Below are 26,886 nucleotides of genomic sequence, written 5' to 3'. Positions count from 1 at the left end.
CCAACGAGCGGGGTCACATCTGTCACCCTGCAGCCCTCTGCCTGTCTCCTGTCTGTACCTGGCCTCCTTCCACAGTCACAGAATCCCAGAATCATCTCGGTTGGAAAAGCCCTTGAAGCTCCTCCAGTCCAACCATGAACCTCACACTGACCGTTCCCAACTCCACCAGATCCCTCAGCGCTGGCTCAACCCGACTCTTCAACCCCTCCAGGGATGGGGACTCCCCCCCTGCCCTGGGCAGCCCATTCCAACGCCCAACAACCCCTTCTGCAAAGAAATCCTTCCTAAGAGCCAGTCTGACCCTGCCCTGGCGCAGCTTGAGGCCATTCCCTCTTGTCCTGCCGCTGGTTCCTTGGCTCAAGAGACTCATCCCCCCTCTCTGCACCCTCCTTTCAGGGAGTTGCAGAGGGCCAGGAGGTCTCCCCTCAGCCTCCTCTTCTCCAGACTAAACCCCCCCAGTTCCCTCAGCTGCTCCCCATCAGACCTGTGCTCCAGACCCTGCACCAGCTCCGTGTGGATGTGGGATGTGTGTGGGGTTAAGGTCTCTGAACCTGCACTAGTCCAAGAGTAAAACCAGCCTGGGGAGCTTTTTTCCCCAGGGACACCCTCTGTGCAGGCACCATCGGGAGAGCACAGAGGAGCCGTTGCTGGATTCACCTGTGACTGCAGGTAACGCTGCACCAGACAGCAGCTGGCCTGGGAACACCATGGCATGTGATGGCAAATCTGTCTCCCTGGGGGCTGAGGGGACAAAACCCCTTCCCGTGCACTGGAGGACCCCACCGCCCCGCAGCACTGACCTTCTCTGGTGCCATGCTGGGACACTTCCAATTGTACAGGTAATACTGCAGGTTCCCGTCCCCAATCCCAAACTTCAGCTTCTCCAGGAAGGTTTTGTTTTCCATGAGATCCAGTGCATTGAAGACGTCGAATCCTTTCTGCACAGGCAAGACAGGAAGCCATCAGCTCCTCCTGCTTACGTGCTGGGGAGTTCCTCCCTTCTGCGAGCTGCCTGCCCCCTCCCCTGCCCAGCTTTGCACCCCCAGAAGATGGGACCGAGGTCACCAGCGAAGAACTTGGCATCGGGACACCCACCCTCAGCTCACGCGCTACCGACACACGGCAATGTCGTTCGCTGGAAGAAACAAGCAGACTCCCTCAGTTCAGCTCAGTGCTCGCCAGAGGGTTCAGGCTACCCCTGCGCCCCTCCCCTGAGCGGCAGATCTGTCAGGATTTGGGTTTGTCCGGCCCTGGGCACAAGCCCTGCCCCGGGGCCAGCCCTCTCCATAAACCCAAGGGCAGACAGGCTGCCTGGTGAGCTGCCTGGTGCCCAGTGAGCTGCCCAGTGCCCTGCCTGGTGCCCCGTGAGCTGCCCGGTGAGCTGCCCGGTGCCCCGTGAGCTGCCCAGTGCCCCGTGAGCTGCCTGGTGAGCTGCCCGGCACCCTGTGAGCTGCCCAGTGCCCCGTGAGCTGCCTGGTGAGCTGCCCGGCACCCTGTGAGCTGCCCAGTGCCCCGTGAGCTGCCCGGTGAGCTGCCCAGTGCCCCGTGAGCTGACCCGTGAGCTGCCCAGTGCCCCATGGTGCCACCCTAGCCCAGCCATCGCTCACCGACTTGGCGAGTATGAGAGCATCGCTCATGAGGTCGATGAGAGGCGTCTTGGTGTGAACGTTGTAGAAGGAGTAAGCAGCTTTCAGGCTCTTGTGAGTCGGGTGGTTCATGATGGTGGAGGGCAGTGTGTAGAAGCTCAGGAAGTCTGTCACCTCCCCTGGGGCGCTCTGGAAGCCAGAAGTGACACCACCACACATCAGAGCCAGGATAAAGCCCAGCTGGAGCCTCAGAGGGGCTTTGCCAGTCTGAGTGACGTGTGGACTCCCTGCGAGGAGACTCAGGGCAGCCCAGGATGGAGAGGCACCATCCTCCAGCAGCTCAAACCTCCCACCCGGGAAGAGCATCTCACTGCCAGGGGCAGCAACCTCCCCAATCGCTCCCACAGCTCACCACACACTCTTCCAGCGGAGGCAGAAGCCCAGGAAACCCCCCTCCAGTCTTGCTCCTGCCCCCTCACCTCCACCACAAAGGTGTCGATGATGTTCTCCTGAGGTAAGAACCAGTGCTCCACCTCCTCTCGGCTCATGACAGGCGTCAGGTGGAACTGCTTCAGGTACTCGGTCAAGAGCTTGTGCACTGCGGAGATATCTCTGTGCTCCATTGGCCGCAAGCCGGGAGTCTTGGGAGTCTACAGAAAGCGGGACAAATCGTTTGCGTTGCTTGCATGGTGGCATTTATCACCCAAGGGCTCTCCAACAAGTGCCATGGAGATGCTCTCTGCTTACACCAGCCCATTTTCAGTCCCACATCCCAGCACCCTCCCCCCAGCCATTTTCCCAGCAGATGGATGGGTGCGATCAGCTGTGACACCAATAGCAAAGATCACAGAGAAGCACAGCGGGTCCCAAAGCCCCACGTGCCAGGTCAAGTCCTGCTAGAAGTGGCCTCCTACCCACTAATGACACAAGATCTCTGCTTCCCTCCAGGTCTCTGCTCCCACTCGCAGCAGGGACGGGTGAGCAGACATGCCCTAAGCACTGCAACGAACCGCCTGATGTTATTTCCAGTTGGACTCGATTTCTAATCTAGGGTTAGGATTGCTCAGCAAAGCCCAGATCAAGCAGCACAGACTGCTTCTGGGTCTGGGTTTCTGCACAAAAATCGGTAGCTACAATACAGCAGGTTTGTAGCTGTGGCGGGAGGCAGGAGCCAGGAGCCATGTGCTGCTGCTCTCCAACCGAAACGAGCAGCTCTGACCCACAGAAGGAAGCCAGCAAGGTCGGGGAAGGTGGTGGCAATTTTAATGCTTTGTTTGTCTTTTCTCCCATATCCAGCTGGGGAACTTCCCCAGCAGGACAAGTGACAGAACCAATCACTGTGACTGAAGAATGAGGGACTAACCCAAGTCAAGGTCACTCCATGGCTGCGTTTGGACAGATGAAGGCTGTCATATCTGCGTTCTCTCTTTTACCAGGAGGACAGGATATGACTCACCATGAAACAAAAGCTCACAGGGTCCTTTAGCTGTAAGAATTTGCCCTTAAAATGCAGGTACCCAGGTAAAAACAAATAAAGATTAAATAAAGCACAATGGCTTGACAGAGTCATTTACTACATGAAACAAACCCCAGTTCTCCAGGCAGAGGACTCAGCCTCGGCCGAGATGTTTGTGTCTCCAGCTCCCAGCCTCGCCCCTTGCTCAGCGAGGAGCAATTCGTGAGCTCTGCCTCCGCGGCTCACAGCCCCGGCTGGCACCCACCTCGGGCAACCGGTAAAGCTTCATGGTACGTTGCATAGTCATGTTCCTGCTCAGGTGGGAAAATTTGACCTCGATGAGTTTCCGAGGATTCAGGGACCGGTGCCAGTACCTGCAGAAACACACTCGCGGTGGGAGACTTGTTCTGGGGCAGCGGGACGGTCACATGGGCACGAGGTTCTTGTAGCTGCCATGAGAGGGCAAGCGAGAACATCACGCTGGCTCACGAAGAGGCCAGCAGCTCCCGCAGAGAAAAACAAGGGCGGCCTGAAGCGCTTGTGCTGCAGAAAGTCTCCTGTCTTGTGATGCATGAGCAGCTTAAGCAAAGCTACTGGACTTAATCCTGGAAGGATGGTGTGGGGAGGAGAAACCTGGGCTGGAATTGATCTCTCTTGCCCCGGGAAATCCCACACATGCTACACGCCACAGAGGGGATGCCAGCAAGGGAAGGGTCTGCAGACCAAAATCTCTTTGGAGAAGCACAGACACTCACCTGCAAGTCCCCACAGGCTTTGGCAGCACCACTCCCGCAGTGTAAACAGCCTGAAAGATTCCCTCCAGATGAACCCGCCGCGTGATCTCGCGGATCAGAACTGGAGCCACCCGTTTCGAGCGCAACTTTTTGTGGACACACAGGAAGTTTATCTCTACCATCTTCTTCTCTCTTGGGAAAGAAACAATGCAGAGCATGAGACCAGACTGTCCTGACCTGGGAGGATCAGTCCAACACCCTGGGCAATTTACTTCCAGTCCCTTCAAGAGAAAGAGGAGTCAAAGCCTCAGGGAAGGCCAAGGGGCAAGGGCTGGGTTTGGAGAACTCTCCTTTAAGCTATTACCCAAGGTTTGCCCAGGGAAAATGGTCTCCATCCAGCTCTGGAGGATTTCTGTAAGACAGAGCTCTAAGCTGAACTCACTCATTGAGGAAAACAGTTGCTACCTGCAAGATGTCCTTGCACAGAACTTCACTGCCCACATCAAATATCCCCCACCCTCTCCTCCAAGCAGCAAAACATCTCCACAGCTGAGCAGCGCAGGTCTGGCTCGGTTGGTTGGGGAGGATAATGTAGCCAGACCTCCCCAGCACTCCCAGGAAGCCCCACATGCCATCAAGGGGCAGGACAAGAAATGCAGCCGAGCAGCACTCACGTGTCATAGATGTGGATAGTGGCTGGAATCGCGCTGATAAATCCAACCAGCTTCTTGCTGGAGACAACTCTGACTCCACAGTGCCACTGGGGCAACCAGCCCGGAGGACGCAGCGCCCTGGAGAAGAGACACACTTCAGAAGTCACGTCCCATCAGAGGTTGCCAGTGTACCTGCTGCTGCCTCCCCACCCCGCCCTGGGACACCCCATGTCCCGCTCCAGGCTGCCCAGCACAGCTGTGGGTTTGCAGGCAGGAGGACGAGAGGGTGACAGTGATGTGACAAGGCAGGACTGCTGGGATCCAGGGCAACTCCTGCACTCCGTGGCCAAGGCCAGTTCTTACTAGTGACACAGGAGGAAATCCATGTTCCTCGATTCATGAACGCCCTGAGGAAACAGCAGCTCCACTGCAACAGGTTTCCAAGTGTTATTGCTGGCAACATTACTTGGCAGCTGCCTTCATCCTACGGCTCCAGGGCACTGAGAAGTTCCTCAGCTACCGGAATTTTTTTCAAACACTCATGGGATCAAAACAAAGAGGAAAAAAAAAACAGCTTTAGGCTCCCATATCTCAAAGAAGCCAGAGGCAGGCAGGGCTGGGCGAGACCCCTCTCGCAGTGTACCTGGGACACTGCACACGCGCATGGTGACAGATGGGGAAGGCAGATTTTGGAAAGAAGTGTGACAGGATAAGCAAAGGCAGCTGCAGTGCTGTCACCGAGATCAGGCTTGCCAGCATCCAACACCCTCTGCTCCGCGGCCGTGGTGCCACTCACCACAGCAGGAACTCAGGAGAGTAATCGAACCGGAACATGTTGTCATCGTCCTCCACATAGTTCTCGTTCAGAAGCGTGTACAGCTCTTTCAGCTAAAGCAGGAGAGATCAAGCAGGTTAAGAACGTTATTCAGCCATCACACGCTCCAGCTGCCCTCAGACAGGACCCTAAATACTTTTTGTGTGGCCACAGCAATGGGCACCACATGCAGCCGCGTCCCAGCTACCAGCACATCCCCCTGCTCTGGGCTGCTGAACCGGTGTCACTGCAGAGCAGGGTAAGCAGCAGGACACACAGGTAAGTCCTGCTGCCCTTGGGTCATCTCCCAGGGAGGTGGGTCATGGTCTGGAGGGTCTTCCTAAGGGAAAACTCCTGGCTTCAGGCAACCTTACATCCCCATGAAGAAACCAGGCCAACCTGGTCAACATGGGATGTGTGAGAGGTAACTGTGTGGTGGGGGACGTCAGACCCATCTAACTCCAAGAAGATGGCGTGACCGCTGAGCTGGAGAGTTGCCTGGTGTGGTGAAAGACATGTTCCTGTTCCCAAAACCATCTTTGGTAGTCCAGGCACAGAACTGCCAACTGTGCAATGGAGACACCCTCCCAACACGTGTGCTGAGCTGCTTGTACTCACCACGCCTCTATCCCCAAGGTCCAGGGCATCCCAGGTGAAGCCCTGGGGCAAGGTGTATGGCTCCTGACGGATATTGTCTTTATCCGGCTCAACAGGACCGTGGGTGTTCACCACTTCTCCTGTAAGAGAGATCAAGGACCCATGAAGATGGAGGCCAAGTCTCCACGACACCTCAATCTGGCGAGCAAGGTGCCTCATGTCTCCCACCCCCGGTCCCTGGAGCAGGCAGGAGGAATCGCCAGTTCACCCACTCGGTTTGGGACGTGCCACATGTTTGTTGTGACACAGGGGTAGAGAATCAAAACTCCTTCCAGGGCAATGGTGGAGCCACTCAGGCAGCAGAGAGGAGGTGACCAAACTGATCAGAGCTTCAGGGCCACAGATATGTCCTCCAGGTCCACATGTGGTGCCATATTGTTCCCCATCCCCGCAATCCCAGTCTCAGCCTTCACTTTCCCATGAGCCGCTCCATCGGACGGTGGCTCTCTCCCTGCCAGCTCTGGCCCCTGCCATTTGGCAAGCGTCAGGGTTTCCTTCCCACTGTGCTTATAGAAGAGCTGCAGTGAACAAGACAACTTTTGTTGAAAAAACACTGACTCCTAAAGTCCCTGATTCAGCCAAGAGATGTCAGTTCAAGCACCGGCTTTCTTGGGGATGTCAATGCAGTGGCATCACTTCAGCGCTGCCAAGAGAAGCAAGCTGTGCTAATTAGGAATTCCCTTAAAAGGGGATTGAAAAGGTTTCCAGGCAATGGGGAGGTGAAGAAAGCCCAGAGCAAGAACTACCCCCATCACACCCACCCAGGGCAGCTTCCAGAAACGCTCACCCTTGGCCGTCCTCTCTGTTGTGAGCAGGTGCTGAACTGCTCTGAAATCCAGTCCCAAAAATCCCACAGTACTTTTGTTACCCGACCCCAAATAGCCTCGTGTACGTAACGCTGTGTGCCAGAGCGTGCTCCTCAGCAAGGACCACGAGAGACACTGGGACCCAGCGAGTGGCTGGCAGCCAGAGCACAGCCAGCAATTTGGTGTACTGAGGAGCGGGCTGGTTTGTGCCTCTGCTTCCCCAGAAGGTACCTTCCACACTTCTGCAGGTTTACCCAAGCAGAGATGATATTTGCCATGTCCAGGATCCTCTGGGAAAAAAGGCAAATGAAATGCAAGATCAGGCTTTGCTGTCTCACATAACCCTGTGCCATCTCACTATGATTTTCCCAGCACAAAGCTGAGACCATCGCTCCCAGCAAAGTCTGTGAGACCAAAAAAAGCCTCAGACAACATGAAAAGGGAATCAAATACAGTGTTTGCAGCAAGGGGGGTCAGACACAACCCCATGAAGGAAATTACTGAAGAGGAGCCGATTTGAAGCCATGACAAGCTTCGGGTAAATCTAGAAATCATGGGCTTGGACTCATTCTCTAGTTCTCCTGAGCTCCGCATGGATTTTGCTGGGGGATGCAGGGGTGGAGAGACTAAGCGAAGCCATCCCGGGCACCCTAGGAGCGCTGCAGGTTTGCTCCAATTAGCTCGGGAACAAGCACCTTCCAGCCACGCAGCTCTGCGGCAGCACACCCCTCTTCCTTTCAGAGCTGCTCAGCTGCCAAGCGCTCCTGCCACGCTGAGAAACGCCTCGTTACCGACAGCAGATCACTTCTGACGCAGGCTGACAGCGTCAAGAGCAAACTGGAGAAAGGGCTGGAGCAAGGACTAGAGCTGGGAAGCACAGCCAGGCTGTCTGCAGGGGGAAGGGGGGATGAGGAGACAGCACTCCCCATCTTTAGACGTGCATGGCAGCCTCGGGGTGCAGACGCTCGCGAGGTTTGTGCCTCCCCTCTCCCAGCTCTCCTGGCTCAGCCCCAGCGCCTGCCCGTGCCAGAGGCTGATGCGAGCCCAGCAAACCAACAATGTGGCAGCTCAGCACATGGACCTGCTTCCCTGAGCGGCTCCCATCACCAGCTGGCCCCGTCTCACCCCGCGTTACCTTCCCCACCAAGGATCCCTTGCTGGGAAGCTTCAGCCCCCAGACATGGGAGAGCTGGTTAGCTCCAAGTCCCCTAGGACTTGGCAAGAGGAAGGCTAGTGACACCCGGCATGAAACTTGGGCGCAGAGGGCTGGGGAGATCCAGTTCAAGGGCTAAAAACTGAGATTAAGTGATGCCCAAACGCATCAAATTGGATGTCTGAAACAGCTCCTTGTCCCTCTCGACCCCCCAGCTGCCTGCACAGCTCTCCAGCGGCAGGGCTAGCTGCTCAGTCCCTGACGCTGAGCAGTGGACAAGTGTCATCGATGCCTCTGAAGCCCAGGTAGGACAGCAGTGAGGGGCCACCCAGGGACTCGCTCGCTGGCCAGAAAGCAGCTTCTTTGAGCAGCCTGGGGAGCACTAGGCTTCTCCCAAGGAGCACGAAACGACAAGGAGCTGTACATACCGAGCTTGGGCACCGGCTGTGTGTCCCAGAACTGGTAGCTCCTCTTGCTGGCTTCCTCCATGGTTTTGGCAGGGCCCTGACCTACAGAGAAGAGCTCGATGGCTTTTTGAATCTCCTGGATCCTCTCAGCTGGTAAAGAGTTCACCTGGGGGCAGAAAAGGAGGGCGGAAAGACAAAATGAGTGAGCTGAGCCACCAGGTCTGTATTTGAGCTCCTTATTAGGGGAACCTGGAGCTGTCCCTGCCTCGGGGCACTGCCAGGAAGGAGAGAGCGGGCAGGAGACCCCCTTCGCAGCCTAGATCCTCTTCTAACCCTCTACAAGATGGATGAACTCTTTGACCAGCCACCTGCCACACACCTAGACCTGGTTTCTAGGCACTCCTAGGTCAAAGGGGATGGATGAGCTGCCTTAAAATGCTTTAAGCTTCAGTTAAGAGTGTGCTGCGAGCTCCAAGAGCAAACCTCCCTGCCTCACCTTGGCTAACACCCATGCAGAGACACCCTGGGTCAACCCACATCCAGCATTTGGGCTTTCTGCTGTGGCTTTTGTCTCACTGCTTCAGCCTCCTCCATCTAAGCTGGATCCTTATCTGCAAACTGCAGCTTCCAGCGCTGGGGACCACGGACCAGGACAAGGCAGAGAGGCTGAGTCAAGATGAAGGATGCTTTCCTCCTCCTCCCCAGGCAGACCTTGGCAGGGTGGGCAGCTCTGCGCTGAATTCACAACCCCAGCCCCTCCCTGATTCCCAGTGAAGTTAGTCTGAAACACTCAAAGGCCCAATTTAATGCTCTGCACGGTCAGAAGAGCAAAATATTAGAAATATTTGGATGGAAACGGGGCATCAGACACTAAACAGCCTCTGCTGATGTGCAGATCTGTGTGTGTGTCCCCTGCCACAGGACCAGAGGGGACAAGAGGGGTGACTGACAGCGCTGGGAGGGACAAAGCTTGAGTGCCCCATGCTCCTTCACGAAGCACCGGCTGCGAGTCAGGATCGGGCAAAGCCAAAGACAGACCCTGCTCTGACCCAGCTGCTGTTCTTACGTTAATCAAACAAAAATCAACAACATCTGTTGTCACCCAAGAATATGAAAATGTTTTTGTTGTGCTGGCTGCGGGCAGGAACGGAAGCTGGCAGGTGGCAGCGTGGCAATTCCCTGCCTGTGAGGAGGCAGCTGGTGTCTGGAAAGAATAACTCTGAGGCGCCAGTCTGACCCTTTCACCGCAGCGCAGGAACTGGCTGGGATATCCAGCCAAGGACCGCGTCTACCCTGGAGTGCTCCGCAAACACCTCCTGCAGCAACGGGAATTCCCATGCACGGAGCCAGGCTGGGAAACTACTCTAAACCTTAAGTTTTTTGACCAGCCAAGTTCCTAAAACCAGGATCAGGAGACTCTTTCCTTGCCCTAAGCTACATCGGAGAGGTTCAGGATGGGGCTGGTTGCTGCGTGGGGCCACAATGCCAGGAAGGGGTTGGTTACCTTCACCGGCTGATCCTGAGCCTGGTCGGGCTGATCTCCTCCTTTCTCTTTCTTCCGTTTGGGTTTCTTTTTCTTCTTTTTGGCTCCGCTGTCATTTGCTGGACTCAAGCCCCTAGAGAACAAAAGAAACATCATTGGAGCCTTGGGGTTTTCTTTTGGAGAACATTTATAGGGTTTCTGAAGCTCTCTAAAGAAAATACAAGCTCCCTGCTCTGAGTCCAAGTCTCCAGGAGAGGGAATACAAGGTGCACGGGGGGTGCTGCCATGCGTCCTCTCCCAGCAGTGAGCTCCCAAAAGGGGACCAGCACCAACATCTCCCACCCTGAAGGTTTGGGCAGTGGTGGGGAGCGAGCCCCACACTGCAGATGACCATGTCTTTGCTGTCACATCACCCTGCTCGGCCCCATGTGCCCAAATCCACCCCATGGAGCAGCAGCATTGCCCAGCTTAGGGTTTTTCCTCCTCTCTGAGCCCAAGGATGGACGTGGGAGCAGCAAACACTGGTCCAGCCTTGGAGATAAGGCACTGCAGCAGGTCCACGGAGGGACTGGAGGCCAAGGACACTGCACCAACTGTCACCCCACCTGCAGAGGTGATGATCTAGGGAGATGGGTGGCTGTTACATTGGGAAATTATTATATTGTTATGCTGGAGCTGGAAAATCGAGATTGAGCAGCAAATCTCCGTGGGAGCACAGGTGGGAAGTGCCTGTGCCAGGGCATCACTCCTCCTTCCAGGGATGCAGGGTAGCCCTGGACATCCAGAGGATGATCACCCCAAAGCAGCCACAGGCATGAAACCCCACACCAAGCCCAGCCTCACTGAGGGGCAAATCTGGCAGTGACCTGATGCCAAAACACAGGAGAGATGCCTGCTCCTGGCACGGCGTATGTGATCTCACCCGTGTGAGACACCCTGACACAGGACAGGCAATGTTACTGCTGCAGAGCTGGGCACCCCAAGCCAGGAGCTTCCCTGCCAATGGTCCCCGAAACAAGGCTACAGCCTCTGAGAGGGTCACGGCTCAGGTGGAAATTCAACCCCACAGACAGCTGGAGCGGGACCAAGCAGAGGGATAAGAGGGAAAAAGGGGGGAACACCGGACCAGGGGCACTTTGCCACCTGCCAACACACACAAGGTGTCTTCTGCAAAGCATGTTGGGGGGATGGCATGTACACCACCAGCATTGCTCAGCTCTGCCCTGTCCCTGTCAGTGCGGCGAGTTTGTTTTGCAGTAAAACCACAGCATCTTTCCTCTTCTGTTTTCACTGAGGATAACCCACATCTGGCTCGACAGGGAGACGTCAGAGCGACGAAAGACATGGAGAATCCCAGGTGGGAGCTGCTCTTTGCATCAAGCAGCACATCCACAGCATGTACCACGGAGCCCACCACTGGCAGGCACCATTGCCCACACCAGAGCAGGGCTGGCTAGAAACTGGTATGAGCTCTGTGGGACTGGGTCTGCCCCGGGGACCCTCCACCAGCCCGGAGGCTGCGGGACATGCCCCTGCCCCCCTGGGCCCAGGGACATAGAATCACAGAATCATTCAGGCTGGAAAAGACCCTCGGGATCATCGAGTCCAACCCTCAGCCCGACTCTACAAAGTTCTCCCCTACACCACATCCCCCAACAGCTCATCCAAACCACCCTTAAACACACCCAGGGATGGGGACTCCACCCCCTCCCTGGGCAGCCTATTCCACTCTCTGACCACTCTTTCTGGGAAATATTTGTTCCTCATGTCCAGTCTGAACCTCCCCTGTTGCAGTTTAAAGCCGTTCCCTCTTGTTCTGTCACTAATCACCTGGGAGAAGAGACCAGCACCAACCTCTCTACAACGTCCTTTCAGGGAGCTGTAGAGTGATGAGGTCTCCCCTCAGCCTTCTCCTCCTCACACTGAACAGTCCCAGCTCCCTCAATCTCTCCTCATAGGATTTGTTCTCCAGGCCCTTCACCAGCTTCACTGCCCTCCTCTGCACTCGTAGACATCTTCCGCTTCTTTCCCCAAATCTCAGCTCGTGGATCCAAGCCAGTATTTTTTTTACTCTATGATATAGGGGCGTCTTCTTCCTTGCGCCCCCAAAACAATTCCTGCTTTCACAGCAGGGACAACCGCACGGCTCTGATCTGCCCAGAGGCAGACAGTGAACCAAAAGCACCAGCACAGCCTGGAAACCCCCCAAGTACTGCTTGCTCCCAGACCAGCTTAATGTCTTTACCAAACACAAGATAGCGGTGAAGAGGGTGGAGCAGGGAAAAGAAAGAAGAAACATGCTGGAAAATATGTTGGAGCAGCATCCAACTATTTATTTCAGCAAGGCCAGGAAAAGGAGAGAGTCGAGAGGGGAATAAGGTTTAAAAAAAAATCCCTGGGCTGAGCAGCAATTGAGTTTTGAAACCAGGGAAAAGTGGATAGAGAAATGTTTTTTTGAGGGATGAAGCCGGGAGGGCTGGGTGTGGAGACGTCTGCAGACAGCGAGGCCACTGACGCTTGCGGCGCAGAAACCCGACGTGATGGGCAGCCGTCACCCTGCGGAGCAGAGACGTCTGGTTTGCAGGACATGGAGCAGCTGAGATGGGGAGGGCTTTCCTCCGGACAAAACCTCAACGGTAGCAGAGATTCTGCAGACAGCGTTTGCTGGGGAAAAGGATTCCCGTCTATCAGCAGAGTCCCATGTGAAACACCAGGAAACAGAAAGCATTTGCTCATCAGCACAGGGAAGAAGCAGGGTGAGCTGCTCCACAAAAAGGGGCTCGATGAGAAGCCCCCCCTCTTCTCCAGAAGTGCATTAAGCGCTTGCAGCAGAGCGGAGAGAGGAGCAGCCGTGAAGCTGCAGCTCTGAGGGGATCAGCATCCTGCAGCGCTGCTGAGCCGTCCCTGGGGGGGGACATCTCACCTTTCCTCTCACCACCAGGAAAGGCCTTTACCTCCACCCGGGGAGCTGGGAGCTCTGACATGACAGCAAAAGTAATTACAGCAAAGCGCTGCTGACACCGCTATTGATTTTGGTGACAAATGCGTGATGGGGTGTTTTTTTAACTCCTCATGGAGGAGCACGGGCGAGACCTGGCAGATCCCCAACCAGCCAGGTCAGCCACACACCAAGGTCCTGGGATGAGCCAAACCATCCACCGTGGAGCTGCAATAAACACAACTGACTTCTTACCAATTTTAACACCAAAACTGACGGCACGAGGTGGCTTTGCGAGCACATCCGAGGGCAGACGCTGGAAGCTGCCCCTTCCAAAGGAGATGGACACGTTTTCCCAGGTCACCTCCACGTCAGGATGCTGCAGGTGTCAGATGTGACAAACAAAATCCTCCCAGCCCCTGCATATGCAGTTGGCATCGCTTTGCTTCATAAATCAGAGCTGCCAACTCCCAGCTTGCCGCTAATGAGTTCAGCCCAACCAATATCACTTCACCCCCACACCGGGCTCACAGGTAAAAGCACTGAGAAAAATCCTCCCTGATTTATGAGCAAAGCTGTCGTGACCTGGAAGAAATCAGGGTGGCATAAGGTGGGATGAGGTTTTGCATTCCCAGGTGCTGTGGCATGGGGAAGGGCTCTACTTCAGCCAGGATAAAAACCAACCCAACAAGAGGAGTCGCCAGCATGCAGGAAAATGCTGGAAAACCCAAAGGTCCAACTCGCTACACCTAGGGAAGCAATAATAAGTATTTTCTATTTTAAAGTCCATTTAGGAAAGCAAGTATCTTCTTCATGCTCCAGTGTAGCTGCAGCCCCTTGGACTCTCCCTAAATTAATGGCAACACCTCACCAGTGCCCTGGGACAAGCCACCACCATCCAAAATCCCAGCTACCACAGCCGATGCATCCCATGAAGCTGTGAGGGCTGAAGCTGGTTTCACCCCCCAGGAAGGGTTAACCACCAGGCCAGCTCCTGCCCGACAGCCCACAGCCTTCCCAGCTAAATGCTTTACGCCTTTTTTCCTCCCGTATCTCCTTTCCAGCCCAAGCTGCTTTGAGAGATAAAGAGGGTGGAAGAGGGTGCGTTGGCTGCGCTACGTGAAACGTCTTCCAATTACCCTCGGGATCACAATGGTCTGTTTTCTGGCGAAGAAAAACGCTTTTCCCTTCTCCCAGGAAAGGCATGGTCGTCCGTCGTGGCCATTACCTATTGCTGCAATCCCCCTGCCCCGCCACCGGACAGCTCCTCGAGTTCGATGGAAAGGAGCCAGCACTAACCCCTGCACAGAAAGTAATACCCATAACCCGAGCAACCGCAAAAATAGACTTTTGGAAGTACCTAAATAAACCAGATGGGCTTGTTCAAGGTGAGACCTGCTCAGACTGACTGTCCTCCACCAGCTCAGCCCCTCTGGAGGCTGGGAAACACCAGATGTATCCAGTAACAAACTGGTGCTCAGCACCCACTTATCTATCACCCGGATCCACGTGCACTTCCACTGTATTCCCAGACCTGAGAGCTTTATTTTTGCAAGGTGAGGGAGGAAAGCACAAGGGAGGACAACTCCAGATGGGGCCAGCTCCCTTGGCTCCCCAAACCGAGTGGGAAGCTCTGGGTGGGCATGGGGGCGGATTTCGACAGCAGGGACTGGGAGTTATTTCCCACAGCGTATGTATTGCAGCAATCAAAAAGTGTCTTTTGTTACCCAAATCGAAACACTGCGCTTGGGCTCTCAGACTGTCTCACACCTAAGGCAGCAAACAGTACCAAAAGCTGCTGGTTCTTCCTCAAAACCCAGCTGGAAACATAGATTCAGACAGGGGGTTGTGTGGTTTGCACTTCCTCCACCACACAGCCTCGCTTCCTAGTCTGAAAGGTGTCAGATGAGACACAGTAGATCCCTGCTCTGTATTTAGGTACTGGAAAATCCTTCTGCCAAACCTGGGGCTAATCGGGCGCGGTACTTAGGCTCTAATCTCATTAGGGGCCAGAGCGAGGCTCTGCAGATGGCAGAGCCCGGGTCCCGAAGCACAGCGTGCCATTACCGTGCTCCGTACGATACCTAAAACTGAATGTGGCACGTTAGAGCACAGCGCTTGTCCCAGGAACGTGCTCCATGGTGTAAGTGCAGGCAGGGATTGCCAAACCAGGCAGCTGCCCGCTGTCCCACCAAGAAGAGCCTCTTGCTTTCCCCACGCCCCATCCAGCAACAACCCAATTCGTGCCACAGGACTGTCCCCAAACTTTTCCCACCCGAACAGCTTCCCTGGGTGGTTTTGCCAATGACAGACACGTTTCACAGGGCGGGGACACTCGAATCCTTGGTCTCACCACCTCCACTCGCTGCCCCTGAACCGACAAATGCCACCGGGCTCTCAGCAGCTCTGGAGAGCAGAGCCCGTGCTGTGTCCCGGCCTTTCCTGTGTCTTTTATCTACAAGGGGAATAAATCCTCCGCTGACACTGGAGGCATGACAGAAGCCCTCTCCACACAAAGGAAATCGCAACAAATACAAAAGTGGGATTTTTTTTCTTTGGGAAATCAGCTTGGACAGCCGCAGCAGAGAGCGGTGCAGCCACTTCCCAGTGCTGACACTGGACTGAAGTGGAGGAAACTCAATTCCTCTTTCCTGTCCTTAAAAGGAAAGGAAGTATTGCTCTCCCTAAGTAACATTTTTATGTTTTAAATCTCAGAGCCAAGATCCAGCAACTCTCAACATGAACTGGGCAGAGGCAGGACTCCAAGCATCGCTCTGCAAACCCCGGCAGCTCAAAGCACTTCCCCTGCCTCATTTTTGGGGACAGTGTTCTGCTGGGGTGACCAGAAACACTCCCACATCCCAGTGTAAAGCGATGGTACAAAATCAAGGGAACCGATGTGCATCAAGAAAGAAAACCACCACTTTTCCTACTGCTTGGTCATTTCTCTCCTAGGTGGATCCCCCACTAGGTTTTTTGGGGGGGCAGGAGGTTTGCCAGAGAGCCCCAAACCCTCCCTGGTTTGTGCTCATTATTGCTGTGCCCATCATCCACACTTCTAATGTTATTTCCCAAGTGATCTGAACTCTCTAAGTATATTTGTTCCTGGACATTTCCCAGGTTGCCTGGTTAGCCTGTTGCACTTCAACGCTTGCCCTAGTCAGGGCAGGTAACTTTTAACTCCTCAGGGTTGCAGGAGATGCAATGCCCGCACTAGGATATGAAGAGGGCTCAAGAACACACCTTTTCCTGGCAAAGGGCAGGCTGAACCCCTGGGCCGGGAAATAACGGTGATTAAGCACCGCATCTCCCGTCTGCTTTGCTCTGGTTTCCACAAACCTAATCATGTCAGAGGGAAAGAAAAGAAAAATCTCCCCAAGCACGGCTAAACCTATTAAACTGAGACACGGTGCCACACCCAGGAGGCAAATAAAATATAAACAGGCATCTGTGCTGTCATAAAAAAAGCCTCTGTGATATTTCTTCCATGACCTTTTATTCACTTTGGTTACTGGACAGGTGGGATTGCCTACGGAAAGCTGCTGATGGAGGGAGAAAAGCTCTTCAAGCCAACAGTCTTGCAGGGCTGGGAAAGCAGGGTGAGGGGGAAGAGGAGCCCAGTGAGGCTCCGGTGCGTGAAGCACAAGGTGCAAAACTGCTGGAAACCTCTGGAAACACGTGATGTGGCATAAGCCACACGCTGACGTGCCCTACTGCATGCAAAGCCAGCAGGAACGAGGACAAAGCCTCTCCTGCAAACCACAGGCATGGCGAGGCAACTCTGCGCCTTATTAATTAAGGCAGTGAGTAATGTGGGTACTGCGTTAGGGACTTCAGAGCTTTCCTACCTAGACAGGGACCTGCCTCGCTGCCTGTGCCCGCTCCCAGCCCAATCGTTGCCACTGCAGCATTTCACACCTCTGCACACCACAAGACCACCTCAGCTGAGCTTCACAAAACCCGGGGCTGTGTTTAGGGTAACAACGGGATGGGTGTGTAGAACCCCGGGCTTCTTCCAGGGCGCAGGGATGGCCACGGGAGGCCACAGGCTCTGGGCAGCAGGATAACGCGCCCAACCGTGCCACCACCCCGGGTGACACCGCGGGACGGGACTCGCGCTGGAGGACAGGGGGAACGCGGGGAGACACAGCGTAACACAAGGACAAGAAAAGCTGCGAATCGGGCTCATTTCTGGAAAAAAAAAAAGGCACTGGCGGCCCCTTTCCGGCTGCCCCGCAGACACCGCGCAGACACCGCGCAGACCGTTCCCCATCCGCGCCGCAAACGGGCCCGACCCCGCTCAGCTCCAGAACACGCTCCCACAACTGGCGAGAAAGGCAGCCAGCGTCCCGCCCTCCCGCCAGACTGACGGGCGGCTCGACCAATCGTAGCGCGGGGTGCCGCCTGCCGGCCAATCAGTGTGCCCGCGGGGCGGGGCACCGTTCACTTCCCGGCCGCTGCCCTCCTCAATGGGCCCGGCCGCCGTCGCGACGGGCGGCCCCGGCCGCCGCTCACCCCCGGTTGGAGCCGTGCTCCGCCTCGTTCTCGCAGTCGCTGCAGTGCTCGTGGTCGTTCTCCTCCGCCGACGGCCGCGGAGGCCTCGCCGGTGGCCGCCTCACTGCTGTCTCACTGTCGTCCGCCATCTTGAAACGGGGCCTCGGCGCCTGCCGCACCCCCGCAACAAAACGCGCCGTGATTGGGCGGCGAGCCGCGGGGCATGCCGGGACTGGTAGTCTGCGCGGGCATGCGGGGGCCGGGCTGCACTGTGGCCGGGACTACAGTTCCCGTCGGCCCTTGGGGGCGTCCCGGGGCGGGGCTCCGGCGGCGGGAGGGCTCGGTCGCACCGGGGCAGCCGTGCGGCGCCACCCGCCGTGCCGGAGAGCCACGGCCCGTCTCCTCCGTCGCCCGTTCCCCGCCGGGGCCGCGGTGTCCGCGCCCCCACCCGCTTCCTGCCCGAGGGGGCGGGGCGAGCCCAAGGAGGGCGGCGCCGATTGGCTGGGAGAGGGACCCCTCTTCCCACCAGCCAATAGGCGCGCGGGACACTGCGTCGCGCGTGAAGCCGGTCAGCGGGTGAGTGGGTGAGGGCACCATGAGGAGACCCGCTCCGGCCCTCGCACCCCGCGGGCGGCGGCCAGGCCCGGCCCGGTGCGGGGGGTCCCTCCGGGGCCTGGCCGGCCCTGGTCCGCTCCCCGGCCCGCCCTCGCCCCGCCCTTGCCCGGGGTGGCCCGGCCTGACCCACCCGGCCTGACCCCCCAACCGTGTCACAGGCCCTGGGCAGGAGCTACGGGGACACCCTGGGTTTGGGGAGGCCGCGGGGTGGCCACGGCCGGGCCTGGGCTCGGGGCCACCAGGACAGCGCCGTTATGCAGCCAGGGCCCTGTCCGGCAGAGACTGTCAGCACAGTCGGTACCAGCCAAAGGGCCCAGGGGATGGTTCATGGTGGCAGTTGTGGTGGTGTTTTTTTCCCCACCAGGGTAGCGATGTATTTTGTGATTTTTTTTCTTTTAATTGCAGCTTCCTCAAGCCAAACACCAGGTCTGTCAATGTGCCAGGCCCCAGTCAGAGGCAAGGATGGGAGCAAGGAGGAGGACTGGGTGTAGCACGGTGCTGGAGGATGCCTTTTGGCTCTGCCCTCAGCCTGTGGCATGCTGGATGGGTGGCTTGAGGCGGCTGACTTGTGCTGTGCTCAAAAAACAAAGGAGTCAAGATACAGGGAAAAATTGGGCACCTCAGTCTTTAAAAGCCACTTCTTCATGGCTCTGGGTTACATCTCGCAGGGCACCATTCCTCACAGCAGGAATAACTGGAGTTTTCCAGTCTGACTAGCCTCTGTGGCTCGTGTTTCGGCTTTCACCTCTGCTTGATTTAGTTGGCACAGACCAAATACACCAAAAAATGGTGTATTTTGGGGAAAACTTCTTCTGGCTCCTGCCTGTAACATCTGCAGGAACAGGCTGGACTCTCTACCCTTGTGTACAGTTCAAACCCAAGCTTGTTAAATATTTATACCTCGAACTGTGGATCTTATATCTGTACAGGCCCTGTGACAGCACAAGTGTTTTCAAACCCCGTTTGGCTGTGGTTTCTAGAGTAACCCTTCCAAGTGCACTTTTACCCCTGCAGTAATTCTCGCAGCAAGCTGCCTGCCTGCAGAGGTATGTACCAGAGGGACAGAAATAGCAGGTTTTTTGGGACCAAGTCCCAGCTGAGGCTGGAGGCCAGAGTGTCGGGGTTACTGCAGTTAAAACCCTGTATTTACTCTACATGGGCAGGAGAGATTTTTATGTATTTTTAAAAAACACATGAGCGGAGCCTCCACGCCTGCAAGGCAGCGCACCGAAGGCCTGGTTCTCCTCATGCAGCGTTAGCCCTTGTAGGCGGTTGCAGAGGTCGGATAAAATCCTGCCAGGGAGGGCAGGATTTTAACCTGCTGCCATAAATAAACAGCCCCTCTGTTGTGCCGAGCCCACCATAGTGCTGGGAAAGGCTCCCTGTGGGGACCGAGTACTCGCTTGGCAGCAAAGCCTGGGATATATGTCAGCCTCCCACAAAGCACTGATGTTTATTATAAGTGCCCTTTCTGATTCCCTTTGAATTCCCCCTTGTTGTTGCTCGAGTTAACCCCATCTGTTTGCCTGGTGTCTTGAAAGGGAAAAGAGCACGTGGTGCTGCTGTGGGCTGGCGTCGTCTCTCAGCAGCCATGAAGAAAAGTCGCTTTGTGACGCTGCTGGCTTTTGCTCTAACTCCTGGTTCTGCTGAATTGCTTCCAGCTGCCAAAGGACTTATTCCCCCCGCTCCTCACCCCCAGACTGTGGGTCTGAGTCCTGTTTGTAGGACCAAGTTATGACAAAACTGCCTTTTTTTTCTAGCAAAGAGGAAGCAGTACTGTGTTTTCACCCACCTTCAGCCGCCCTGCAGGCCCGTGTTCCTGACTGCTGCCCTTGGGTGCAAAGCGGCGTGGTCCCTGTTGGTGGGGGACGGTGTGGGCAGTAGGTGCCTGGTTCCTGTGTGTGCAGAGTTTTTTGGGAGCTGGTGGCCACGGTGTCTGGAGAGAGGTGTCAGAACCAGGTTAGGCAGAGTGATGATTACTGAGGTGGTTGGGTTTTGGGGTATGTGACTCACCGGGAGAGGCAGTGGGAGCTGGGTCTCCCTTCCTCTGGGCAAGAGGAAGCTGCAGGGTGTCTACTAGCAGCCTGTGGCTCTTGGCCAAAGATGATGGAGCCAGTTTCTTCTCAGATGCAAGGGGCAACAGCCACAAGCTGGGGCTTGGGAGGTTCAGGCTCTGCCTGTGAGGGTGGTGTCACCGTGGACAAGGTGACAGGAAAGTTGGGGCCTCTGTCCTCAGGGATCTGCAGGACTCGGCTGCACAAAGCCCTGAGCACCCTTGGCTGGGGCCGGTGTTGGTCCATGGGGGCTGGAGGGGGGATGCTGGTGTCTGTTCCCAGCGTGCTGTGGCTGTTGCCTTTTTGGGGATGCAGATACCAGCTTGCTCACAGGAGTCCCTGCTCCCATCCAGAGCTGCCTCTGCATCGCTGAGCCTTTGGTTTTGAAAGGGCACAAGCAGGATCTAGAGGGCTGCAGGGTTTGGACTGAGTGGGGAGAGATCTCAGTGCAGAAACTGTGAGAGAAGTCGTCTGCTCGGGGGGTTACCAGTGCCCTCCCAGCCTCAAGTTCATCAGCAAGCACAGGCTCTGCGTTCAAGCTAACAGACACAAGTTTGCTGCTCAGAGCCCTGATTTCTCGTGTCTGTTGGGCTGCCGATGACCGTGCTGGCTTCCAGGTATCATGGGGATGCAGTTTGCTTACTGCCTTGTGTGCTTTGCGTCCCAGTTATGTCAGAGGTAGCTTATATCCTCTCACACCCCAGCTGTAGGGATCAAGCGGGGCTCTCCCTCTCAGTCCTCACGTTTCTTGGTCCAGGCTGAGATGTTGTCTGAATTCTTCCCCTTTGCCACTGATCCTGGGTCACCCTTGGCAACCCTGCCAGAAATTTCCTCTGATTTAGGGTGCTGCAGGTGAGCCTGCGGCTCGATGGGTGCAGATGCTAAAGGGGAGTGAGTTGTGTGGAGCTGCAGCTAAACCAGCTGGAGGAATTTAGGGCTGGCTCAAGCTGCACATCCAGAGTGAGCAGGGTCCAGAGAAGCCTCATATAATCCAATGCTGTCTTTCAGCCTGTAACACAGGGGTAGCCAGCTCAGAGGGGTGCCAAAATCGTGCTAATGTCTCAGTGACGCCCTGAAAACATTTGAAAATGAGCTTTGAATGAAGTTGCCTGTTTAGGATAAATATTTGATGTGCACAGCATGAACAAAACGGCCCTGTCCTGGCGTGTTTTCAAGCTCTTTTCTTTCCATTTCAGAGCACAATGTTCCTGGTCGGACTCTCGGGTGGAATCGCGTCGGGGAAGAGCACGGTGGTGGCCATACTCCGGGAACTGGGCTGTGCTGTGATTGATGCCGATGTTATTGCCAGAGAGGGTGAGTTTTGCATAGTTGATCTTTCTCCCTGAGGTTCCCCTGACGACTGGGATTGATGCGGGGAAGCGCAGACGGCAGAGGGAGCTCTGGGTACGTTAGAGAAGTGTTTCCCTCTTCCCCAGCCGATGAGGCAGCGGTTGTCTCACTTGAACTAGGATATATTTTTAATAAAGAAAAAAAAATAAAATCATGTCCTAATAAACACTCTGGGGAGATCTTGCCCTGAGTTTCCCTCTCCTGGAGTGCACTGCTTGCCGGCTTTGAAAGCCAACCCCGGGCAAAATAAATACGTTTCTCTGTAAAGCGGGTTCCCTCGGCTGATCTCATGTCCCTGCTAAGCCCCAGGACACCCATCCCGTAATTCGGTTACGTTCGGTGGGATCACTAACACACTGGAAGAGAATTTCCCTCTGTGCTGGATGTTGCTTGCTTGGTAATACTGAGAGATTGGTCCACAAAATTACTTGTGCCTTAATGCACTTAGAAAAAAGAGGCTCCAGCTATCCTGGATCAGAGGGAATTCAGCCTGTGCGTCTGCACAGCACACCTGCCTCTTGCTGCTCTCAAAATGTGCTGCCCTGGCTACAGAAAAGACCCAGAAATCCAGATCTGTTGCCTCAGCAGGACTGGAGCAGACCCTGCTCTCCCTGATTACCTGTGCGATGCGGCACAAGATGTTAATCCCTCCGTGCCACCGGGATAACGAGGAGAGCAGCGCTTGCTCCAGGAAGGGCTGCTGATTTCGTATGCAGAAGGTTTCGGGTCTGCAGCTGAGCAGTGGTGCAGGCAGTGTCATTCTGAAGTGTCTGCACTTTGCTGTTTGGTGAAGAACTCACCCTGTAGCTGTTCAAAGCTGTGATGCTCTTAACATTTTATTGCACTGTAATTCCCCTCAAGGTGCAGAAAATTTGCTGGAGGTGCTAAAAGCCCTCAGAGGCCATAGGAAAACACTACAGATACTCAGTGTCAGTTTTCTACCAATCACTTCATTTTTCTCCAATTCCTTTTTTATATGTGTTTGTTTACTATATGGATTTTACCCATCCTGAAACTGCCTCGATGTCAAATTCCACGGGAGAAAGAAATTGGTCTTAAAGACTTTTATTAGGTTGGCCTGAGGTTACAACCTGTGGCAATGTTCCTGGATTTTGGAGAAAAAATTATATATGGTCTGTCATTCTCTGTGGTTAGCCTCAGCTTGATTTTAATTATGGTTTTATTACTGCATCCTTTTTGTTAGTGATTTTTTGGCGGCTTTAAAATTACACGCTCATGTAACGTCAGAGTCCCTGCAAATACCTGTTGGGAATTGATCTCTTGGAAGGTTTCTGTGTCCATTCTCATGAAGAATTTGGTGACAGAGGTAAAAGACAGTAAAAAAACGTAGTAGCTGTCAGAGCCAACTTGTAGCAGCCGGGCTGTATTCACCTAGTGCTGAAGTTTTCAGCTAAAATAAAGCTGACGCTGTCCTGGTCCCTTTAGGATCTGCCTGCCCGGCTCCTGGCCCTGCAGGCAGTGGGAACCGGCTCAGCACCGCCTCTGCCTGTGCCTTGGCTGGGGACTGTCAGCAAGTGCCCCCGCCTGCCCTGCTGACTTCTAACCCCGAGCAGCAGCACGCACGAGGGAGGGTTGTGGCGCTGAATTAATGTTTGGAGGATGTTTCGATCTCTCGGGTGTCAGCCCTCAAAGGGACCTTGGGCTGAGCGGGTTTTCTGCAGCTGCTTTCCTGCAGCACTGACGCCAGGTGTCTGCCGGGCTGCAGCGCTGAGCCGCGCCGCTCTCGGTTCAGCGTGTGCTGGCAGGCAGATGTGCTGCCCGCCGAGGAGAATAAAGCTTGGTTATTTAATGAACAAAACTCATTTGAGGCCGATCGCTGATGCAAACACCGACTGTGCTGTAGAACTGGCTCTAACCTCCGGCTGTTTAACGTTATCAGTGGTGCAGCCCCACTTCAAGGCCTATCGGCAGATCGTGCGTTACTTTGGCACCGAGATCCTCTTGGAGAATGGAGAGATAAATCGTGAGGCTCTAGGAAACATTATCTTCTCCCACCCGGAGAAACGGCAGCTGCTGAACTCCATCACCCACCCGGAGATCCAGAAGGAGATGCTGAAGCAGATCTTGAAGCACTTTGTGCTAGGTAAGAGGCCCTGTCCCAGCACACGGGGACTCCTGCTCAGGCAGGAGCCGTCCCTGCTTGCAGGCCCTTTGGTTTTGAAGTGGGGAGAGGGACGGGGAAGAAGGGGAACCGACGCTGTGTGACGGCCTTTGTGCTCTGCCACCTTTCGTCTTGGCGTTTGGAGGATTCCTTCCTGCCTTTCACTGCTGCCCTTCACCACCTTCTTCTGTGGTTTAAAGTACATCTGTAGGGCCTGAGAGAAGCATTGTGAGGCCTCTTCTGAGATTACTTGCTGGATAATGTCACACCTTCTGAAATGGCCAAATATTCTTCACTGCCCCCAACCTCCCCAGGCTTCAATGAAAGCTGCGGAGCCTTTTTAGTCCTGATAAGGTGAGAAATGGGCTGACAGCTGTGGTTTCCAAAGTCCCGCTTTTTCCCCTGATAAATATAACAAATACAGCTGTCAAACTTGGTCTAATCAAACGCCAGATAAGATCACCAGCTGTTTTGGAGGTCTCCATGTAGACAGAAGGATGTCTTAATAGAGTCAGTCTGGTTTCGTGGAGCTTATCAAAGCTGAGCCTTGTGACAGCTGAATAGGCCTGTGCTGGGGCACTGCAGGGGCCATTCTCTGCTGCAGGGTGAGGAGGAGGAGGAGGAGGAGAAAGCACAAAGGAAGCAACAGGCAGGAAAGCCGGGAGCCAGAGATGGAGTCTTGAACCCGGGGCTGCGGGCTCGGGAGGCAGATGCCGTCCTGCCCCTCGGCGAGAGCGCTGTGTGTCTTCAGCAGGCTGCTTTGTCCTCATTAGTCAGGTTTTAATGATTTGGGATAGCTGGATGTTGTCTCTAAGGATCGCTGTGTAAGGAAAGCTCTTATCGATCAAACCGTAGGGCAGCAAGAAGTCTCTCTGGGCGGAGATGCTGGTAAAATGGTGGCGTGTTGGCTGATGATGTCTTTGTCAAGGCTTTTATTGCCATGGACAGCTCAATTGGGGAGTTCGGGTTATAAAGAGGGGGGACACCAGCAAAACTGGAGGTGTCCCTGCAGCTGGGGGACACACAGGGGAGCGAGGCCCTGACTTACAGCTTCCCCTACCCTCCGCCGCTCCCCCAGGCTCAGCAGGGCGTACCCCCACGTCCCCAGACGCTGCTGTCTGCCGGGGAAGTTGGTGCTTGTGAAGCGGGGGGCACGTGGAGAACCTGGGGTGGGCTGCAGGGTCCGGGAGGAGGGCGGCTGGTGGTTACGAGCTCTCCTCCGCCGGCTGCTCTGCCTGGTGACGATGACTTTAAACCAAACTTGGCCAGGTTTGGTGAGGTCAGGCCCTGGGGCTGTGCCTGGAGGCACCCCCATGTTTCAGTGTCACAGCTCTGAGGGGTCTGCAAGGATTTCTTTGGAAAAATGGAACTGTTTAGCCAGAGCTTTCCATAAAGGAAACAAAACTGAGCTGAGAAGCATCAAATGACCGCAGCCTGGTGAAGTCTGGGACAGGTGAGAGACCAGAGCGAGTTCTGCTGTGGGCTCTGCTCCCCTCGAGAGGCCGGCAGCGACGGCGTGACTGCGGCTCTCGCCAGCCAGGCGCAGGCGCTTTCACTTGAGCTCCTTGTTTCAGCTCCTCATTATATTTCTCCAGCTTCACCTTTGATCTGAGATCATCCAGGTTAGGGTTTTTGTTTTTTTCTTTTTTTTTTTTTTTTTTTTTTCCTCTGGAACCTTGGAACAAAACCATTTCCTCCCTCTGGGAGGGAGGAGGGCAGTCAGGCTCTGCTCTCCTCTCGCTGTAGCCGTGTTGCTGTGAGCTCTCCCGCTCGCTTTGCTGGAGCAGCTGTGGCCACGGTGCGTGTGCGGCACGAGGGGTTTGGGAATCCGAGTGACGCTGTTCCCTTTGGGGTGGGGGCTTGGTTATTTCTGCAGGCTGCCGCTACGTGATCCTCGACATCCCTCTGCTCTTCGAGACCAACAGATTGACCAAGTTTATGAAATACACGGTCTTGGTTTATTGGTAAGTGCCGTGTGAGCCGTGAGGGCCAGGACTCTGCCACCTCTCTTGGAGGCTGGAGGGGACCGTCACGTCCCTCCCGCTCTGGGGAGGATTTGGCCGCAGCCCTGGTGTGGAGCCTGTCGACAGCGCTGCCTCTTTTCTGTAGGCGGGAGAAGCGACACCTTCCTTCATCCCAGTGTACGAGGGGCTTCTTACTGAGGTGTCCCCCAAACCCAGCACTGTCGCACGGGGGAAATCGCTGTCTTTGGGCCTTCCGTTGGCTGGGGCAGGGTTTGGGGCACTGCCCCGGTGTTATGGGCCGTGGGAACGCCAAAAACATGCCGCAGGGTCGGCCTGGGCAGCGCTGCAGGGGTGGCTCTGCTGATCCGAGGGCAGGATGCCTGTGCCGGACCCAAAATGAAGCGGGGAGCATCTCTGCCCCCCACTTTACCTCAGTTATTCCCCCTTGTGCCGAGGAGGGCAGGCAAACCCCCCCTTCCCTCCCGTCCCGGCAGTGACCCGCCGACGCAGCTGTCCCGGCTGAGGAAGAGGAACGGGCTGTCCCAGGCAGAGGCAGAAGCTCGCATCGCCTCCCAGCTGCCGCTGGACGAGAAGCGCAAATTAGCGACTCACGTCATCGACAACTCCGGGGAGCGGGAGAGCACGCGCCGGCAGGTCCTGAGGCTGCACGCCCGCCTCGAGGGTTCCCTGGATTTCCTCTGGGCACGGCTGGCGGCGGGCACGGTTGTAGTTGGGCTTGGAGGGCTGGTGTACCTTCTCCTCCGGCATTTCATCTCTTAATTCACCTTTTCTTTTTGTCATGGAAGAGGCCTGAATTTCCAGGTTTGAAAAGGGCAGTGAAAGGCCACCTCTTTTAATGAGCTTTGCCAGCTGAATGCAGACAGCGGGACGAGGCGTCTCCTTGCCGACTCCCCAAGGTGAACGTAACGGGGCTTTTTCTGGCACCATCTCCCCTCTCCTTTCTTCCTGCTCAGGTTCTTACCCCCCAGCTGTGCCTGTGGGATGAGATGCTCCCCTTGCATGGCTGTGGCCCGTGGAGGGGACGAGGCCTCTGTCCCCCATGGGCACGTGCAGTGGGACTTCAGTGAATTTAGGCACTTTAATGTCTTCCCAGGACAATCTCTTCGCTGAGGGAATAGGTGACCTCTCGAGTCCTGTTTCTGCGAGCCCATTGTCCCCAGGTTGATCCCCTCCTAGCTCACAGCCCTGGCTAATCTGAATTTAGACATGGGATTTTCCCCTTCTTTCATGTTGATTTAATGGAAATGTGTTAAATCTGCCTGGCCAGGGACAGACAGCACCTCATTTCCCATGGGTTAGGGCTTCAGCTGGCTGCTCACCCTCCCTCCTGCGCCCTGTTTCTGTGATCAACACTTGTGGGTCACCCTTGGCTTTGGCTCTGAGGGTCTGATACATCCCCGGGGCAGGCTGAGACCCAGGACCTGCCTCGCTGAAACTCATTTACTGCTGTTTGAGTTTTCCTTTGGCGGCAGTTTCCCTGTGGGAGAGCACGAGTCGGGGCGAAGCGGGTGCTGGCTCTTCACGTTTGTTTTAATAAAGTGCTAAGCAGCAGCCGGCTCCCTGCGGCTCTGCAACCTGC

General features: G+C 55.5%; 2 protein-coding genes across 5 annotated transcripts in view; one reads left to right on the top strand and one right to left on the bottom strand.

The window, feature by feature from the left end:
- The window catches only part of NMT1 (N-myristoyltransferase 1), an 18,864-nt gene extending 1,519 nt beyond the window's left edge, over window positions 1-17,345 (bottom strand). Inside the window, exons 1-11 of the mRNA XM_074849104.1 lie at window positions 17,203-17,345; window positions 9,771-9,882; window positions 8,288-8,432; window positions 5,862-5,980; window positions 5,226-5,317; window positions 4,451-4,567; window positions 3,798-3,968; window positions 3,308-3,416; window positions 2,066-2,236; window positions 1,608-1,775; window positions 801-938 (exon numbers count right to left, since the gene is read on the bottom strand). Coding sequence (XP_074705205.1) covers window positions 801-938; window positions 1,608-1,775; window positions 2,066-2,236; window positions 3,308-3,416; window positions 3,798-3,968; window positions 4,451-4,567; window positions 5,226-5,317; window positions 5,862-5,980; window positions 8,288-8,432; window positions 9,771-9,882; window positions 17,203-17,330 — 1,470 coding nt within the window. The 5' untranslated portion in view covers window positions 17,331-17,345. The remainder of the gene's footprint in view (window positions 1-800; window positions 939-1,607; window positions 1,776-2,065; window positions 2,237-3,307; window positions 3,417-3,797; window positions 3,969-4,450; window positions 4,568-5,225; window positions 5,318-5,861; window positions 5,981-8,287; window positions 8,433-9,770; window positions 9,883-17,202) is intronic.
- Window positions 17,332-26,886, top strand: DCAKD (dephospho-CoA kinase domain containing). 4 transcript variants are annotated; one of them, XM_074849106.1, is made up of 6 exons: window positions 17,670-17,757; window positions 19,557-19,755; window positions 21,047-21,164; window positions 23,101-23,304; window positions 25,199-25,286; window positions 25,432-25,916. In XM_074849106.1, exons 3-6 carry the CDS (start codon window positions 21,053-21,055, stop codon window positions 25,781-25,783), a joined length of 756 nt encoding a protein of 251 aa, XP_074705207.1. In that variant the 5' UTR covers window positions 17,670-17,757; window positions 19,557-19,755; window positions 21,047-21,052; the 3' UTR covers window positions 25,784-25,916. The 4 variants fall into 4 exon arrangements, with proteins under 4 accessions (XP_074705210.1, XP_074705209.1, XP_074705207.1 ...); XM_074849109.1 differs by lacking the exon at window positions 19,557-19,755 and having other exon boundaries at window positions 17,332-17,757; window positions 25,781-26,886; XM_074849108.1 differs by lacking the exon at window positions 19,557-19,755 and having other exon boundaries at window positions 17,332-17,757.

The sequence above is a fragment of the Strix aluco genome, chromosome 24 (genome assembly GCF_031877795.1).
Source record: "Strix aluco isolate bStrAlu1 chromosome 24, bStrAlu1.hap1, whole genome shotgun sequence".
Taxonomy (NCBI): Eukaryota; Metazoa; Chordata; class Aves; order Strigiformes; family Strigidae; genus Strix; species Strix aluco.
This window is presented reverse-complemented; position numbering and strand designations above follow the sequence as displayed.